Source organism: Littorina saxatilis, linkage group LG7 (genome assembly GCF_037325665.1).
Source record: "Littorina saxatilis isolate snail1 linkage group LG7, US_GU_Lsax_2.0, whole genome shotgun sequence".
NCBI lineage: Eukaryota > Metazoa > Mollusca > Gastropoda > Littorinimorpha > Littorinidae > Littorina > Littorina saxatilis.
In genome coordinates, this window is record NC_090251.1 from 16,498,972 (window position 1) to 16,517,699 (window position 18,728).

General features: G+C 42.4%; 1 protein-coding gene across 1 annotated transcript in view; it reads left to right on the forward strand.

Moving 5' to 3' along the window:
• LOC138970804 (TBC1 domain family member 9-like) overlaps positions 1-15,227 on the forward strand; it is a 48,150-nt gene extending 32,923 nt beyond the window's left edge. The window contains exons 20-31 of the mRNA XM_070343338.1: positions 281-427; positions 922-1,033; positions 1,247-1,307; positions 2,658-2,843; positions 3,181-3,291; positions 4,024-4,122; positions 9,522-9,713; positions 10,087-10,261; positions 11,369-11,449; positions 12,540-12,860; positions 13,275-13,372; positions 13,859-15,227. Coding sequence (XP_070199439.1) covers positions 281-427; positions 922-1,033; positions 1,247-1,307; positions 2,658-2,843; positions 3,181-3,291; positions 4,024-4,122; positions 9,522-9,713; positions 10,087-10,261; positions 11,369-11,449; positions 12,540-12,860; positions 13,275-13,372; positions 13,859-14,542 — 2,267 coding nt within the window. The 3' untranslated portion in view covers positions 14,543-15,227. The remainder of the gene's footprint in view (positions 1-280; positions 428-921; positions 1,034-1,246; positions 1,308-2,657; positions 2,844-3,180; positions 3,292-4,023; positions 4,123-9,521; positions 9,714-10,086; positions 10,262-11,368; positions 11,450-12,539; positions 12,861-13,274; positions 13,373-13,858) is intronic.
• Positions 15,228-18,728: the final 3,501 nt, after the last annotated feature.

Here is an 18,728-nt window from a genome sequence, read left to right on the forward strand (position 1 = left end):
CCACCCCCTTCTGTGTTGTTTACCTTATGTCATTTTGTCACTATAGTCACTTACCATTTCTATGTTGACTGTTACTATGTGACTGTTGCTATGTTAATTTTGCTATGGGACTGTTGCTAGGTGACTTGCTAGGTCACTGTTGCTAGGTTACTGCCAGGCGATGAACATCGTGACCAGCGTGTTACTGCTGTATCTGATAGAGGCGCAGGCATTCTGGCTGCTGACTGTTGCAATGATCTTTTCACGATGTTACTGACAGTTGCTATGTTTCTGTTGCTAGGTTACTGCCAGGCGATGAACATCGTGACGAGCGTGTTGCTGCTGTACGTGAGCGAGGAGGAGGCGTTCTGGCTACTGACGGCAGTGTGTGAGAGACTGCTGCCCGACTACTACAACACACGGGTGGTGGGCGCTCTGGTGGACCAGGGTGAGTTAAAGGCACAATGGGAAGTTGTCACTATAAAGATATCGACATAGCTTGCTGTGTCGTACCACATTTACACGAGTTGGTTTTTTAAATATTGAACTGCGAGCATCATAAGTAATGAAAAAGCAGGTCCCTGCCAGACTAGTTTGACACAACCTCATTTACATAATATACATGCGTGTGGTTTGAACGATATTGTTATCTCATGAGTGGTCTCTCTCAAATATGTGGGATCGATATATGTACAGTATTGATTGAAGAAAACCGAGAGGTATCTTTCAAAGTGAAATCTTTGACGTCAGAAGCCAAACAAAGTTTGAAAAAACAGAATAACGTAAATAATGGCGTCACAAAAAACTTCTGTCACTTATTCTGCAGTCCGACAGTCATTCCTCATGTTGACTGCTAGCACAGTCTCGGAGAACAATGACTTTCTCGATCTGTGTAAAACTTCATATTTTGGTATGAATACAAATAAAATAGCTTATGTACAGGAGTGTTTGGGGAGCTGGTACAGGAGTACATCCCCAGCCTGCATCAGAAGCTGGAGTCCCTGGGTCTGCTGAGTATGATCTCCCTTTCCTGGTTCCTCACCGTCTTCCTCAGGTTAGTACTGTCCTACGTCAAACTCCTACCCTTTCATTACCTACTTTTTGTTTGACAAAATTTTTATTTTAGAAAATTGATATCCTGATGATTTTTACACATCTTTACACCATTACTTTTGAAAGAGGATTTTGGAAACTTTAAAATACACGTATTCAGTTTTCAAAGTAAGGTTTGCTTGGTGTTTGCAATTTCTCATAATTTCTGTTTCAGTGTTATTCCTTTCGGATGCGCAGTTAACATCCTTGACTGTTTCTTCTACGATGGAGCAAGGGTGAGTGAACATTTTAACTTTAGTCTTAGCTCAGATGCTTGCTTGAATAAAATGTTTGAAGAACCTCAGATTTCCAAAATCAAAAAAGTTTCCAGCTCAATTTATCTAATTTTAAAGATGATGACATTTAGGAGAAAAGATGAAAGTACCTCTTTTGTTGACACAAGTATTTTTCTTTTAATGTTAACACTTTCTACCCCACCTATGTTGACCAAGTTTTTTTTTTAGCCGAGACCAGCTGTGCTGCAGCAGGTCACTCAGAATTGTAGTAACTGTGTAGAAACTGTGGATCAACACCCTGGAATGCAGGCGTTAGATGGACGTTACAGGAAGCGACTGAAGCTAACAGTCTGAGCGGATATATCCGTACCTGGTCAGATAGAGCCATATGAGTGGGTACGGATATATCCGTACCAGTGGGTACGGATATATCCGTACCTGGGAGACAATGAGTTAACACAAGTATAATTTTGTTTAAAGTGATATTTCTCTGTTTACAGATGTTTATTTTTGAATGTTTTATGTATGTTTTATTACGGACACAAAAGCTCAGCAATGCAATTTCTCTTTTAGAGATTAATAAAGTTTATTGTATTGTATTGTATTGTATTGTATTGTATTATGAAAAGAAAATCTGAAAAATCAAGGTCTTAAAAAGGGGGAAGTCTTAAATGGAAGGTCTCAAAAATACCTCTCATGACCGATCACCTGTAATGTAGAAACACTTTTGGTCCCAAGGTTGTCCTTTCACGAAGGTGAAGGGGGAAGTGTCGGCCTCCTAATCGGGAGGTTGTGAGTTCGAATCCCAGTCGCTGCCGCCTGGTGGGTTAAGAGTGGAGATTTTTCCGATCTCCCAGGTCAACTTATGTGCAGACCTGCTTAGTGACTTAACCCCCTTCATGTGTACACGCAAGCACAAGACCAAGTGCGCACGGAAAAGATCCTGTAATCCATGTCAGAGTTCGGTGGGTTATGGAAACACGAAAATGCCCAGCATGCCTACTCAACGAAAGCGGAGTGAAGCTGACTATGCTCTCAGAGTATAGTGTGGGGAACCCAAATGGGCAAACGGGCTCACACGTAACCAGACAATTCTGGAACGCTGAAGAAGAAGAAGAAGGGGGAAGTCTGAAATGGAGGGTCTTAAAGTACCTCTCATGACCGTTCACCTGAAATGTAGGAACACTTTTGGCCACAAGGTTTTCCTTTCATCAAGGTCTTATAAAGGGGGAAGTCTTAATGGAGGGTCTTAAAGTACCTCTCATGACCGATTTACAGATATTACTGTCAATCTCTCCCTGTAACTCATTTTCACCGGAATGCATGTGTTGTTTTTGCGCGTGTCTAAAGGTGATCTTCCAACTCTCGCTGAGCATCCTGGAGAACCGCAAGGAGAAGCTGCTCAACTGCCACGAGGACGGAGAGGCCATGATCATCCTCAATGAGTTCCTCGAGCTCGTCTACAACCCCGACAACCCCCACCCCCGCACGCCCAGCTCACACAATGTCATGCACAGCGTCACCGACTCTACAGAGGTGGGACGTTCATTCATTCTTGGGTGAAATGTTTGTTTGGTCAAGTAGATAATTTTCGGAAATTACTTTGTCGGGTTTGGATGGGTTGTGAAAAAGTGATTACTCTTGCTTTTAGTGTTTTTAGTGAGTCAAACTTGCCCACGTGGTATCATAGGCAAGTCACTTGCGAGGGGAGTGTCTAACACACGTGGACAAGGAGCATGTGTAGAAAGCTTGCCTCACTAAGAGACAGACAATTCACTCTTTCACAACCCATTCAAACCCGACAGAGTTATTTTGGGAATTTGTCTATTGCAAGTTTCCTTGACAAAGTACATGAATGTTGATTGTGTTTCAGGACAAGGTTGATGTACGCAGTCTGATAGAGGAGAGCTACAAGGAGTTCTGGAGCATCAGTAATCGCGACATCGACCGCCTGAGGCTCAAGTACAGGCTTCTGGTTGTTCAGGTTGGTTCTTGTCAAATACTTTGCTGATCAAATCAAATCAAATCAAATCAAATTTTATTTTACGAGGGTTGTGGCATAAGCAATATAAACGAGCTTCTTTTCAACCAGCCCTCGCCCAGAGAGGGACTACTCTAATCTTATATACATATATATACACACGTAAAACATTTACAAAAGATAAACATTTACAGACAGACAGACAGACAGACAGACAGACAGACAGACAGACAGACAGACAGACAGCAGGGTGAAATGGCCGAGTGGATGAGACTCCGGCCTGCTATGCGGAAGGTCGAGTGTTCAAATCCTGGCTGCGCCTGGTGGGTTAAGGGTGGAGATTTTTACGATCTCCCTGGTGCAGATCTGCTAGTGCCTTCATGTGTACACACAAGCACAAGACCAAGTACGCATGGAAAAGATCCTACAATCCATGTCAGAGATTGGTGGGTCAAAAAAACAAAAAAAATACCGAGCATGCATTCCTTGAAATTGGCGTATGGCTGTCTAAATGGCAGTCGTAAAAACATGCTTGTGCAAGATACACAAGTGTACTTGGGAGTTGCAGCCCATGAACAAAGAAGAAGCAGTTTAAATACTGTCAAAGAAAGCAAGTTTGTGATTGTTGTTCGAAGAAATGTTACAACTCTTTTATTGTACTTTACATCTTTGTAAGTTCCTGTTCTGATATTGATGTATTCATTAGATATTCAAATTTTTCCCCTTGTTTTTCAGAAAATTGAGGACACAGTGATGAAGAATATTGTGCGCAGTGTTGCGTCGGACACCTTGTTTGAAGGCAAGCAGCTGGAGGCTCTCTATCTTCTCTTCAAGGTGAGAACACAAAAACATGTGTGTGTGTGTGCATGTCTGAGAGCTTTTTCTGCTAGGTTGTTTGGTTCTGAAACATGTGTGTGTGTGTGTGCATGTCTGAGAGCTTTTTCTGCTAGGTTGTTTGGTTCTGAAACGTGTGTGTGTGTGCATGTCTGAGAGCTTTTTCTGCTAGGTTGTTTGGTTCTGAAACATGTGTGTGTGTGTGTGTGCATGTCTGAGAGCTTTTTCTGCTAGGTTGTTTGGTTCTGAAACATGTGTGTGTGTGTGTGCATGTCTGAGAGCTTTTTCTGCTAGGTTGTTTGGTTCTGAAACATGTGTGTGTGTGTGCATGTCTGAGAGCTTTTTCTGCTAGGTTGTTTGGTTCTGAAACATGTGTGTGTGTGTGCATGTCTGAGAGCTTTTTCTGCTAGGTTGTTTGGTTCTGAAACATGTGTGTGTGTGTGTGCATGTCTGGGAGCTTTTTCTGCTAGGTTGTTTGGTTCTGAAACATGTGTGTGTGTGTGCATGTCTGAGAGCTTTTTCTGCTAGGTTGTTTGGTTCTGAAACATGTGTGTGTGTGTGCATGTCTGGGAGCTTTTTCTGCTAGGTTGTTTGGTTCTGAAACATGTGTGTGTGTGTGTGCATGTCTGGGAGCTTTTTCTGCTAGGTTGTTTGGTTCTAAAACATGTGTGTGTGTGTGCATGTCTGAGAGCTTTTTCTGCTAGGTTGTTTGGTTCTGAAACATGTGTGTGTGTGTGCATGTCTGGGAGCTTTTTCTGCTAGGTTGTTTGGTTCTGAAACATGTGTGTGTGTGTGCATGTCTGAGAGCTTTTTCTGCTAGGTTGTTTGGTTCTGAAACATGTGTGTGTGTGTGTGCATGTCTGAGAGCTTTTTCTGCTAGGTTGTTTGGTTCTGAAACATGTGTGTGTGTGTGCATGTCTGAGAGCTTTTTCTGCTAGGTTGTTTGGTTCTGAAACATGTGTGTGTGTGTGCATGTCTGAGAGCTTTTTCTGCTAGGTTGTTTGGTTCTGAAACATGTGTGTGTGTGTGCATGTCTGAGAGCTTTTTCTGCTAGGTTGTTTGGTTCTGAAACATGTGTGTGTGTGTGTGCATGTCTGAGAGCTTTTTCTGCTAGGTTGTTTGGTTCTGAAACATGTGTGTGTGTGTGCATGTCTGAGAGCTTTTTCTGCTAGGTTGTTTGGTTCTGAAACATGTGTGTGTGTGTGTGCATGTCTGAGAGCTTTTTCTGCTAGGTTGTTTGGTTCTGAAACATGTCTGTGTGTGTGCATGTCTGAGAGCTTTTTCTGCTAGGTTGTTTGGTTCTGAAACATGTGTGTGTGTGTGCATGTCTGGGAGCTTTTTCTGCTAGGTTGTTTGGTTCTGAAACATGTGTGTGTGTGTGCATGTCTGGGAGCTTTTTCTGCTAGGTTGTTTGGTTCTGAAACATGTGTGTGTGTGTGCATGTCTGGGAGCTTTTTCTGCTAGGTTGTTTGGTTCTGAAACATGTGTGTGTGTGTGTGCATGTCTGGGAGCTTTTTCTGCTAGGTTGTTTGGTTCTGAAACATGTGTGTGTGTGTGCATGTCTGGGAGCTTTTTCTGCTAGGTTGTTTGGTTCTGAAACATGTGTGTGTGTGTGCATGTCTGGGAGCTTTTTCTGCTAGGTTGTTTGGTTCTGAAACATGTGTGTGTGTGTGCATGTCTGGGAGCTTTTTCTGCTAGGTTGTTTGGTTCTGAAACATGTGTGTGTGTGTGCATGTCTGGGAGCTTTTTCTGCTAGGTTGTTTGGTTCTGAAACATGTGTGTGTGTGTGCATGTCTGGGAGCTTTTTCTGCTAGGTTGTTTGGTTCTGAAACATGTGTGTGTGTGCATGTCTGGGAGCTTTTTCTGCTAGGTTGTTTGGTTCTGAAACATGTCTGTGTGTGTGCATGTCTGGGAGCTTTTTCTGCTAGGTTGTTTGGTTCTGAAACATGTGTGTGTGTGTGCATGTCTGAGAGCTTTTTCTGCTAGGTTGTTTGGTTCTGAAACATGTGTGTTTGTGTGCATGTCTGAGAGCTTTTTCTGCTAGGTTGTTTGGTTCTGAAACATGTGTGTGTGTGTGCATGTCTGAGAGCTTTTTCTGCTAGGTTGTTTGGTTCTGAAACATGTGTGTGTGTGTGCATGTCTGAGAGCTTTTTCTGCTAGGTTGTTTGGTTCTGAAACATGTGTGTGTGTGTGTGCATGTCTGAGAGCTTTTTCTGCTAGGTTGTTTGGTTCTGAAACATGTGTGTGTGTGTGCATGTCTGAGAGCTTTTTCTGCTAGGTTGTTTGGTTCTGAAACATGTGTGTGTGTGTGTGCATGTCTGAGAGCTTTTTCTGCTAGGTTGTTTGGTTCTGAAACATGTGTGTGTGTGTGCATGTCTGAGAGCTTTTTCTGCTAGGTTGTTTGGTTCTGAAACGTGTGTGTGTGTGCATGTCTGGGAGCTTTTTCTGCTAGGTTGTTTGGTTCTGAAACATGTGTGTTTGTGTGCATGTCTGGGAGCTTTTTCTGCTAGGTTGTTTGGTTCTGAAACATGTGTGTGTGTGTGTGTATGTCTGAGAGCTTTTTCTGCTAGGTTGTTTGGTTCTGAAACGTGTGTGTTTGTGTGCATGTCTGGGAGCTTTTTCTGCTAGGTTGTTTGGTTCTGAAACATGTGTGTTTGTGTGCATGTCTGGGAGCTTTTTCTGCTAGGTTGTTTGGTTCTGAAACATGTGTGTTTGTGTGCATGTCTGGGAGCTTTTTCTGCTAGGTTGTTTGGTTCTGAAACATGTGTGTTTGTGTGCATGTCTGGGAGCTTTTTCTGCTAGGTTGTTTGGTTCTGAAACATGTGTGTGTGTGTGCATGTCTGAGAGCTTTTTCTGCTAGGTTGTTTGGTTCTGAAACATGTGTGTGTGTGTGCATGTCTGAGAGCTTTTTCTGCTAGGTTGTTTGGTTCTGAAACATGTGTTTGTGTGCATGTCTGAGAGCTTTTTCTGCTAGGTTGTTTGGTTCTGAAACATGTGTGTGTGTGCATGTCTGAGAGCTTTTTCTGCTAGGTTGTTTGGTTCTGAAACGTGTGTGTGTGTGCATGTCTGAGAGCTTTTTCTGCTAGGTTGTTTGGTTCTGAAACATGTGTGTGTGTGTGCATGTCTGAGAGCTTTTTCTGCTAGGTTGTTTGGTTCTGAAACGTGTGTGTGTGTGCATGTCTGAGAGCTTTTTCTGCTAGGTTGTTTGGTTCTGAAACATGTGTGCAAGAGAAAATTGGGTGGGGAGGGGAGGGGGGGAGGTGGAGGTGGAGGTGGCGGGAGAGAGAGAAAGGTTTTTTGAGGGAAGTTTCTGTGGTTGAAAAGTGATTTGTGAGTTTAAGGAATAACCGAAGGTGTGTGTTGGGGGTGAACAGAGACATGCAGACAAGACAGAGAGACAGACAAGTATGCAAGTAGTCAAACACACAGACAATGCATGTATGCTGGGCAGGCACACTATACTTGTCAAAGTAGTTTGGCTCACCATTTTAGATCTGGACAGGCTTAAAAATTACTTGGGATATAAGACACATCCACTTGGTCTCATACCAAAAATGAACAGCCTTGGTGCTGTTTGTACACAGTTTGAACTTTTTATGAATTCATTTTTGACTCACATGCGTAGCAAAAGTGAGTCTATGTACTCACCCGAGTCGTCCGTCCGTCCGTCCGGAAAACTTTAACGTTGGATATTTCTTGGACACTATTCAGTCTATCAGTACCAAATTTGGCAAGATGGTGTATGATGACAAGGCCCCAAAAAACATACATAGCATCTTGACCTTGCTTCAAGGTCAAGGTCGCAGGGGCCATAAATGTTGCCCAAAAAACAGCTATTTTTCACATTTTTCCCATTTTCTCTGAAGTTTTTGAGATTGAATACCTCACCTATATATGATATATAGGGCAAAGTAAGCCCCATCTTTTGATACCAGTTTGGTTTACCTTGCTTCAAGGTCAAGGTCACAGGAGCTCTTCAAAGTTGGATTGTATACATATTTTGAAGTGACCTTGACCCTGAACTATGGAAGATAACTGTTTCAAACTTAAAAATTATGTGGGGCACATGTTATGCTTTCATCATGAGACACATTTGGTCACATATGATCAAGGTCAAGGTCACTTTGACCCTTATGAAATGTGACCAAAATAAGGTAGTGAACCACTAAAAGTGACCATATCTCATGATAGAAAGAGCCAATAAGCACCATTGTACTTCCTATGTCTTGAATTAACAGCTTTGTGTTGCATGACCTTGGATGACCTTGACCTTGGGTCAAGGTCACATGTATTTTGGTAGGAAAAATGTGTAAAGCATGTGAGTCGTATGGGCTTTGCCCTTCTTGTTAAAAAAATCAACTCAATAAAAAAAATCCACCACAACAGCAGACAGCCTGGATGTTGATTTTTTGGTATGTGACCAAGTGGAGGGATGATCTTATTCCATGAAAAAGCTTGTCCAGATCAAAGATGGTGAGTCAACCAGTTTTACAAGAAGGAGTCTGCCTTTAATGCACCTTGATCAATCTTTCACATTTGCCATCATACTTTCCTCTGCACTGTTACAACATCTTTCTTGCTGTAAAATACACACAGAGAATCTCACTGCTAGACAGGACCAAGAGACTGCAGGTCAGAAGAACAAGAACGAGATAACAATGAAAATGTTCTCACCAGTATTAGAAACATGAACAATAAAATTACAAAATTGTGTTTTTATTGATCATGTTTCTGGAAGGGGTGAGTTCATTTTCAATGTTATCTTGTTATATAGCTATTCTGATGGACACGTGGGGGAATTCGGGGGCTGCGATTGGATGGTCTCTTCCGATCATCAAAGCATAATGCTACGGAAGTCGGCCATTTTACTCAATATCCAAAAGCATATTGAGAAAAATGGCCGACTTTCTTATCTCGTAACTCCACACTAAATACCCACTTCCCCTCTGAAGTATTGATGTACAGCCCATGGCACTAACATTCATGTAGTCGTTTATAACTGAGGATGAACAATTCGCTTCATGACGAGACAAGTATAAATGCCATTCACCCAAACTGAAATTGACTTCGCTGCCGTCTGCTCGCATTGTGGCGCCTGCGCAAAACTAATGCGCATAAGAAACGGCGTCTGCTATCAAAACCTGAGATCAACGCATCGACGCAAAAACTGTCCTTTTGTAAGTTTGGAACAACAACAAGGTCAGAACAGCTATATAATCGCTATTGTGTTTTCAGCGTAGCAATAGGGTCCGATATTTAGACTCGAACAAGTATAATGCGACTCGTCTTCGACTCGTCGGCATTATACTTGTCTCGTCTAAATATCGGACCCTATTGCTACGCTGAAAACACAATAGCTGTTACTCACTTCTAAAGTCCATTTCTATTACCCTTTTCAGGAGGAGTACCTGACATCGTGCTACTGGCGCACCACCCCCCAGCCAGTGGACACCACAGACAAGTGTGACACGTCGCGGCCGTACTACGAGCTGTACAAGGTGGACTTTGAGCAGTTTCGAACTCTCTTCCTGGCTCTGGTTCCCCAGGCCACCGGGCCCAGGGCACCCACGCTGGCCCTCAGAGCTTTCAGGGTGAGCTTTGAAAAGTGCACAAAACTTCATGTGTTGTAAAGCAGTTATATTCCCCTTTTAAGACCAAAACAATCGGAGAAAACCTGCAGGTCTTTTCTCCTTTTTGACTGGGTTTTGTAGTTTTGTTGTTTGTTACACTAGTGAAAAATCACGAGAAATGCCACATGTAATCATATCTGAGGGGCATCAGTTTGTTGGGGTCAGTAGCTCAGCAGAAAGTACTGCACAGTTGTAGATGTTGCCAGTATAAAGGTGTTGTCCCCATCTTTGCCTTTGGTCAAGTCAACACACACATCATCAGCATGGAAGATTATTGAATGTTTTTTTGTTTTGTTTTTATACCTGCATTTATATATTTGTTGATGTTTTGCAGTACCTGGACGGTAACGAAGACAACATGATCAACTTCAAGGAGTTTGTATGGCTGCTGGGTGTCCTGTGTCGGGCCAGCGCCCCTGAGCGACTGCGACTGATCTACCTGTTGCACCTGCCCCCCGCCCTCCTGCCCTCCGACCCCTTGGACGACACACCTGGCTCCCCTAACTCAGGTAAAAATGGAACTTGTTAGTTTATGCTGCAAAAGTCAAAGCATGTATGCTTGTGTTCCATTGCTGCAGCGGGGGTATAAAAGCTGGAGAGGTTCAGTTAGAGCTGCAACTACAGAAGATGAATTCAATAAATATAACCCGGCCGGGTCATACCTAAGACTTTAAAATTGGCAATCTAGTGGCTGCTCCGCCTGGCGTCTGGCATTATGGGGTTAGTGCTAGGACTGGTTGGTCCGGTGTCAGAATAATGTGACTGGGTGAGACATGAAGCCTGTGCTGCGACTTCTGTCTTGTGTGTGGCGCACGTTATATGTCAAAGCAGCACCGCCCTGATATGGCCCTTCGTGGTCGGCTGGGCGTTAAGCAAACAAACAAAATAAATATAACTGTGTGGGTTTTAAGGGGTGTGGAAGAGTTGCTTTTCCTTGGGCGCACTTAAGACTTTAGACATAAGATCATTTACTGTCCATACAATTAATACAATGGATGGAAAAGTGTGGTTCATCTGCTCTTATATGACGTCATCAAAGACATTTATCGAAAAAATTAAAAAACCGTCTGGATCTTAAAAGGGGGGTTCAACTGTACTTACTGTTGTCATTCCATCATGCTGTTCATTATCCCCATACGTCAGCTTTAAGCACCTTGATACCAGTGCCCTCTGGGCGTTTACATGTTGATAGGGTCAGGGTGATAAGTTGTTAATGGGCTCGGGAAATATATATTGACTCCAAGCAGCTGTTGCCATTAGCCTGCAGACAGTGTGTGACATGTAGATAGGAGAGGCAAACACACACGCACGGATGGAGACAGACAGCTGCAGAAAAAGAGACATTTAGATGGGGAGGAGACAGATTGATATACAGTCAGATACGCACCTGAGCACCCGCACGCACTCACTTGTTCTGTTGTTCTTTCTTCCTTTTTTGTGTGTTGGCAATAAATCCTTGTTCCCGTGCAGATGAGATGGAACTAAACCCACCACTCCCCCCCCTCCTCCCACATACACACATACACCTACGTTTGCACTCATTTATACTCCTGTGTTGTGTTTTTCTCTTTTCTCCCTGTGTTTGTTGGCAATAAATCCTTGTTGTTTACGTGCAGATGGGACAGAGGCAGGCCTTGACGCTGCCGAGTATTTTGATGAAGACTCTGGTACTGATCCCCTGGCTACTGATTCTGAAGGTATGTGTATATTTCAAATTAAAAGAAAGGAAACACACACACACACACACACGCACTCACTCACGCACTCACTCACTCACTCACTCACTCACTCACTCGCTCGCTCGACCGCCCACTCACTCACTCACTCACACGCTTGCTCGCCGGCCGGCTGGCCCACTTACTCACTCACTTACACACTCACTCACTCACACATCACACTCACTCACTCGCTCACACTCACACACACACTGTTTTAAGGCTGTCCCCAAGTGCATGTAGCTTTAATAAATCTCAGTCAAAATAGTCATGCGTTCCGATAAACTACTTGCTGGCGCTATGAATTGCAGAAGTATCTATATCTTTATACAAATTGTGTGTGTGTGTGTGTGTGGATCTGCTTCAAATTTGGTGGGCATATTCAGGTAGACTCCGGACACAACCTGGTCGATGAGAATTTTCAACACGTGCTCTCAGCGCACAGCGCTGAACCGATTTTGGTTTTTCTGTTCATCTTCCCAGATCCATTTCCAGTAACTCTTCCTTATCTTCTCCAGTGTTTTGCGTTTATCTCCCTTCCTTCGTGTGGCGTCAATCCATATTCCCGTTACTATTTTTAGAAGGTCACTGTCCACAACGCTTTCATCCCGGCAAAGCCGGGTATTCCTCTACTTCTTCCCGGTGAAGCCGGGTATTCGGCTCTACTTCTTCCCGGCAAAGCCGGGTATCATTCGGCTCTACTTCTTCCCGGCGAAGCGGGTATTCATTCTAGTACATTATGGTCAACAAAATTATGGGGAGGGGGGCGGTAGGGGGATTGAAGCAAACTTAGTTACAAAACAGAGAAATATAGAAAATACACAAAAACAAATGAAAGGGGGGGATTTATCAGTAACTGCATCGATTTTAAGTACGAGTATGAAGAGAGATATAATCATCAAGACAATTACTTAAAATAAAACCAATACAAAAGTTACACAGCGGACAGAGTTCACTTATTATATTGGCTCTTTTACGGAAATGATTCCGCTCAGAATAATCACCAAATACATTAAGACAAAGAAAAAAACTATTGTATCATGGAACCATCATATAGTCTTTTTCCCTGCAGATCTTGAGCTTCCAGCTGTGGTGGACACAGAATTTCCAGCCACCCCTCCCCTTAAGTCTCCCCTGGACCCCCCTTCCACCACCACCAGCACAGACGACAGTGACCCACTGTCCGTACAGCCATCAGGCGAGAGCGGTGAGGCACCAACATCACCACCAAAGACCGCACAAATGCCGATTCCTGGGGCAGTTGGAGGGATGGATGTGGCGGCTGGAGGGGAGGGAATGGTAGTGACAGACGAGAAGATGGGGGAGAGGGACGTGGCTGCTGCAGGGATCGAGTCTTCCTCTCCTAGCAACGCGAGCAGATCCTTCACTGAAGGTCAGTTGCAGGCTTGTTTCGTATTATATACTTGCGTATGCTGTAGACTGGGAATCGGGACTAGAGTGACGGTCTGTGTGTGGGTGTGGGTGTGTGTGTGTGTGTGTGTGAGTGCATGTGTGCGTTCCTGTACACATGGTATGGAGCCAGGTCCACCCCTTTCTCCTCCCCTCCCCCTTGCCCCCCCCCCCTCCCCACATACACATGTGCGCCTGTAATCATCCACTCACTTGTTTTTTTGTGTTATTTTTGGGGGGGGGGGGGGGGGGGAGGGAGTCACTGTATACACGGGATACTGTATACACGGGTCAAACCTGGCAGTTATTGTTGGGAAGATTGAGGCTTTCCATTTTCTATAGGAAATAAAGTGATGTGGTATGTGCTTGCAATGACTGTTTGTTGTACTGTGTGCAGAGAAAGAGAGCCTGGTGCACCGAGTGTGGCGTCAGACCACCAGAAAGTCACGCACCGAGAGCAAGGAAGACTTTCACAACATGCCTCGCATCGACCAGGTAGGAATGAGTGATGAGACTAATATTCTCTGCTTTTTCCTCTTCTGGGCTCCTGGGTTGTAACTTCCACGTGCACTTGTAAGCACAATTGGTCTTTGATGCATACATGTGTTTTTCCCCTGCCATTTAGGCTGTCGTACTGACTTCATTTCAGGAGAATATTCTTTACTGATTCACATCTTTCTTATTGAACTTTTTCCCTTTCCTGAAGTTTATGTTGCACTGTATATGAATACAATATGTTTTTTCTTTTAGCGGGTAGTACTTTGCCATGTGCTTTCCAGCTTTTGGTCTGTCTGGTGTACTCCAGTTAATGTCCTACCGGATGAGGGTAATACCCTTTGTTGGACAATTTACACATTCATGACTACACACATGTACACACTGGGAGACACAAGCACAAACATATAAATCCCTATTTTAACAAGAAACTCGAGCATGATGTGTCGGTATATGCCTGATTTCCAACAAACTTGATTGTTTCAGATTCAGTTCATCCAGCTGCTCAAGTCGCTGTACGACATGTTCACGGATCTCCCGGACGAACAGAAACTCTACCACTCACTGGCCACTGTAGGCACGCTCCTTCTTCAGCTAGGAGACGTGGGCAAACAGTTCCGCAGTCTGTCCAACAACGCAGGGGAGAGCAATCACAGCACCACAGGGGACGCTACTCTGTCATCGTCCTCCTCCAACAATCCCTTCCCTCACTCCGGCAGCGTGGAAAGCCAGGGGGATGTGTTCTTGGGATCCAGTCCCAGAGTGTCTGAAGGGGAGGGTGCAGCTAAGGAGGCTGGTGCCAAAACTCAAGAAGCGGCTGATACCAAAGCTGGGGGAGAGAGCGTTTCCGCAGAAAAGAAAGCTGGTGAAAAAATAGAATCCTTTGCAAAATCTGACAAAGCTTCTCCTTCCAATGACCTTGAAAATTCAGAGAGCAAAGAAGGTGACACGATGTCCACAAGGTCGGTGTCAGAGAGTCAGGTATCCTCGTCCTCGTCCGTGAGCAAGCCGGATGAAAACTGGTCAATCAGTTTCGAGCAGTTCCTGGCTTCCATGCTAACGGAGGGTCCCCTGGTCTCGTACTTTGAGAGAATACACGATGTCTCTGACTCTGTAGCCCGCATGCGAAATCGCCGTCTAATCACACGGCAGACAAGCGCATACCAGTGAGGATCGGGAATCGCAGTGTAGATTTTCTGTTACAGTCTTTTGCCTTGTCTCAGTTTTTTGTGTGTACAGATTTGTTGGGTAATGACTTTGGTGGTTGCAATGTACTCTGTTTTCGCACCTCTTGAATATGGACAGTACTTGAGGGAACGTACGTCATTTTGTTTGTGGATGGTATCTGGACGTTTTCAGCTGTTTTGATACTGTTTGAGCCAACTGTGAATAACTGCTACTGGTGTATCATTTGGACAGTGGTACCTGCGCTGTGAGGACACTCCCAATAAAGGACGCCTTCTTTGGTCCCTCTATTACCCTGTCCAAAATATACCTGTCTTGACAGGCCACCTGAAATGTAGGGACACTTTTGGATGGTGCCACGGGTGTTCTTTTATCGCAGGTAATTCTTTTCTATCGAGGTGATGGAACCCGGTTTTATTATGTGGTGTGAGCCGATTCAAAGTCTTCCCAGTGTATGTTTCCTTTGTAAAGTATGTTTATGGCTTGTTGCACACCTAAAATATTAAAAATGAGAAGAAATAAATAATGCGATGACATGATGATATTGCAAGCCTTTTTGCTTCATCTTACTCAATGACATAACGCTAAACTTGTACACGTTGTTGAACGTTGTTGGAGTTGGAACAGTTCCTGCCAATGTTATTACAATAAACTTGAACATTCTTTTTGACGTAAATGTGTTTTTGTTATGTGCAGAAAGTGCTACATCATGTTTATTGCATTATGTTACTCTGATGTGTGACAGTGTTACTGAAAAATAAAGAACCGTAAGTGTTTAGAAATGTTAGAACTTTTAATTTGTTTTTATTTAATTCAATTCAACACTGTTGTGAAGAATGTGAAAGTTACGTACATACTTCTAGGACAATTTTGAAGGAAAAAATGGATGTCGGGTCTATAAATATGTTTCTTAAGAGAAACATCATGTTTCATGTTAACGGAAAATCACAGTAGAATGCTTAACATAATTTGCATCTGGAAATGTTTCTCAAAAGATGAATTTATGTTCTGCCAGATTGTTGCTTTATTTTAAAATGCCACACCCTCATGTTAGCTGTCGAGTTATCTTGCTATGTTAAGAAATGTTTTGTTTATGTGCTTGTCGGTTTAATGAAGGATCAAATTCCTGCCACATTTTGAAGAAAAAAGCCTACTGCGTGGATATTTTCAAGACTACATGAGCATCTCAAAAACTCAGCTTGGCATAATATTTTACAAAAAGTCTAGTCAAACTTCATAATCATTATGTTATGCAGCAGTTTTGGCACAGTAGCTCATGCTATAAAAATAGTTTTAAAAATGAATGAATCAGTTTACTAGGAAGTGTATTGTGATTAGATTGTGTAGATCTACATAAAAACATGAGCACATTATATTGAAATGAGAGATAGTGGACTTTTTCCTTTGCCATTCAAAGCCAGGTTCTGATAGCTTGTATTGTAAACAGTCATGCTTCACATGAAATGGTCAATTTGGGGATTGTTTCATATCATTTACCTTTTTGTTGGAAATACTGGTGAAAACTTTCATGTTTATGTTTTTGAAAGTGTTTAAGTTTGAACATTTACAGTGATCGATCTGTTTCAGCATCTAAAAAATAGGTATATATTGTGCTGTGGGTGTAAGAAGATGGGTCATTTTCCCCAAGAAGAAACAAGTTTGGCAAGAAAAAATTTGTTTTTGTACATTTGAGTGTTTTATGTGTTAGGTATATGTAAGGATACAGTTGAAACTAGTGTTTCGTGTATTAAGAAACAAAAATTAAGACATTAAGTTTGTTTTTGTATTTTTTTAAACTCCTGGGCATTGGCTGTGGGTTTTTTCTTTTTCTTTTACTTTTTTTTTTACCTAAGAATTGCATATCACCTCATGTCATTACTTTGATTTATGTTTAATTTTGATGAGACAGCAGGTCTCAAGGGATTTGTCTTTATCTGTTTCATGAATGAAGGGCACAGAAGGATGAACAAAAATACAGTAGAACTCGTATAAGATGGACTGAAATACAACATGGACTGAAATACAACATGGACTCACATGAGATGAACAGAAATACAACTGAACTGTCATTAAATAAAAAGAAATAAAACATGAAATCTCACAATGAAATGGATATAAATTCAACATGAGTTATCTTAATCAGTTAATGTCACAAAGTTAATGAAGTCTTTTGCTCATCTACCCCTCACTGTTGAGGCACAAAGTTATATCATGCATGTGTGTGTGTGCGTGTCAGTGTGTGTGTTGTGGCCCCCCCGCGGGTTAGGGGAAAGAATTTCGTAAGAGGCGACTAACGGATTCTGTTTTTATATTTAGTCAAGTTTTGACTAAATATTTTAACATCGAGGGGGAATCGAAACGAGGGTCGTGGTGTATGTGTGTGTGTGTGTGTGTGTGTGCGTGCGTGCGTGCGTGCGTGCGTGTAGAGCGATTCAGACCAAACTACTGGGCCGATCTTTATGAAATTTTACATGAGAGTTCCTGGGATTGATATCCCCGAACGTTTTTCTCCTTTTTTCGATAAATGTCTTTGATGACGTCATATCCGGCTTTTCGTGAAAGTTGAGGCGGCACTGTCACGCTCTCATTTTTCAACCAAATTGGTTGAAAATTTCGTCAAGTAATGTTCGACGAAGCCCGGACTTCGGTATTGCATTTCAGCGTGATGGCTTAAAAATTAATTAATGACTTTGGTCATTAAAAATCTGAAAATTGTAAAAAAAAATAAAAAATTATAAAACGATCCAAATTTACGTTTATCTTATTCTCCATTATTTTCTGATTCCAAAAACATATAAATATGTTATATTTTAATTAAAAACAAGCTCTGAAAATTAAAAATATGAAAATTATTATCAAAATTAAATTTTCCAAATCAATTTAAAAACACTTTCATCTTATTCCTTGTCGGTTCCTGATTCCAAAAACATATAGATATGATATGTTTGGATTAAAAACACGCTCAGAAAGTTAAAACGAAGAGAGGTATAGAAAAGCGTGCTATCCTTCTCAGCGCAACTACTAAACCGCTCTTCTTGTCAATTTCACTGCCATCGGTGACGATGCTATGAGTATACGGTCTTGCTGAAAAATTGCATTGCGTTCAGTTTCATTCTGTGAGTTCGACAGCTACTTGACTAAATATTGTATTTTCGCCTTACGCGACTTGTTCCTTTTACCCTTGTTAAGTGTTTCTTGTATAGAATATAGTCAATGTTTGTAAAGATTTTAGTCAAGCAGTATGTAAGAAATGTTAAGTCCTTTGTACTGGAAACTTGCATTCTCCCAGTAAGGTCATATATTGTACTACGTTGCAAGCCCCTGGAGCAATTTTTTGATTAGTGCTTTTGTGAACAAGAAACAATTAACAAGTGGCTCTATCCCATCTCCCCCCTTCCCCCGTCACGATATAACCTTGAACGGTTAAAAACAACGTTAAACACCAAATAAAGAAAGTGTGTGTTGTGAGAAAGTGTACACATCTTCCAGTACAAACGTATTATTATTGTTTTATGATGCCAGCCTCGCAACCCCTATCCATTTCCATGCAGTGTCTTTTCACAGTATTTTGAGCCTTAGAATGTGTGTGCCATAAGCAATGTTATTTTTACCCAGTGTTGTACAATAAGACATGCTTCTCTTTTGATGGCCCCGCAGTGGGGCACTGCGGTTATGAAATTAAAGGCCCCTCCTGTTTTTGGAACCGCAGGAGCTTTCTAGTTTGCTGTTAGGTAGATTTTTGGTTCCTCTTTCCTGTCATGCTCTCTTTTTCTTCATGAATTCTTTTCTTTTTTCTGCCTTCTTGCTCATTCACCTGTATTTTTTCCAAAAATCTCTTCTCTTGCCGCTTGTCTCGCGATTCATGTATAGTTTAATCTGTTAGTGTTCTGATGTAAGTCCAGCAGTAGATAGGTTAAGCCTATTTTAACATACTGGAAACTGGTAATCTTCCAGTAGGTATTAATTTAGTTTTACTAAAGCCTGCTGGGACACAAGTAATGGGTTAGTGCATTTGTAAACAGGAATCGCTTGACAAGTGGCCCCCTTCATCCCCCCCTTCCTCGTCCTGATATGGCTCTGCGTAGTCGGCTGGACGTTAAGCAACAAATAAACAAACAAACAAACATAAGCAATTTTATTTTTACCCAGTGTTGTACAATAAGACATGCTT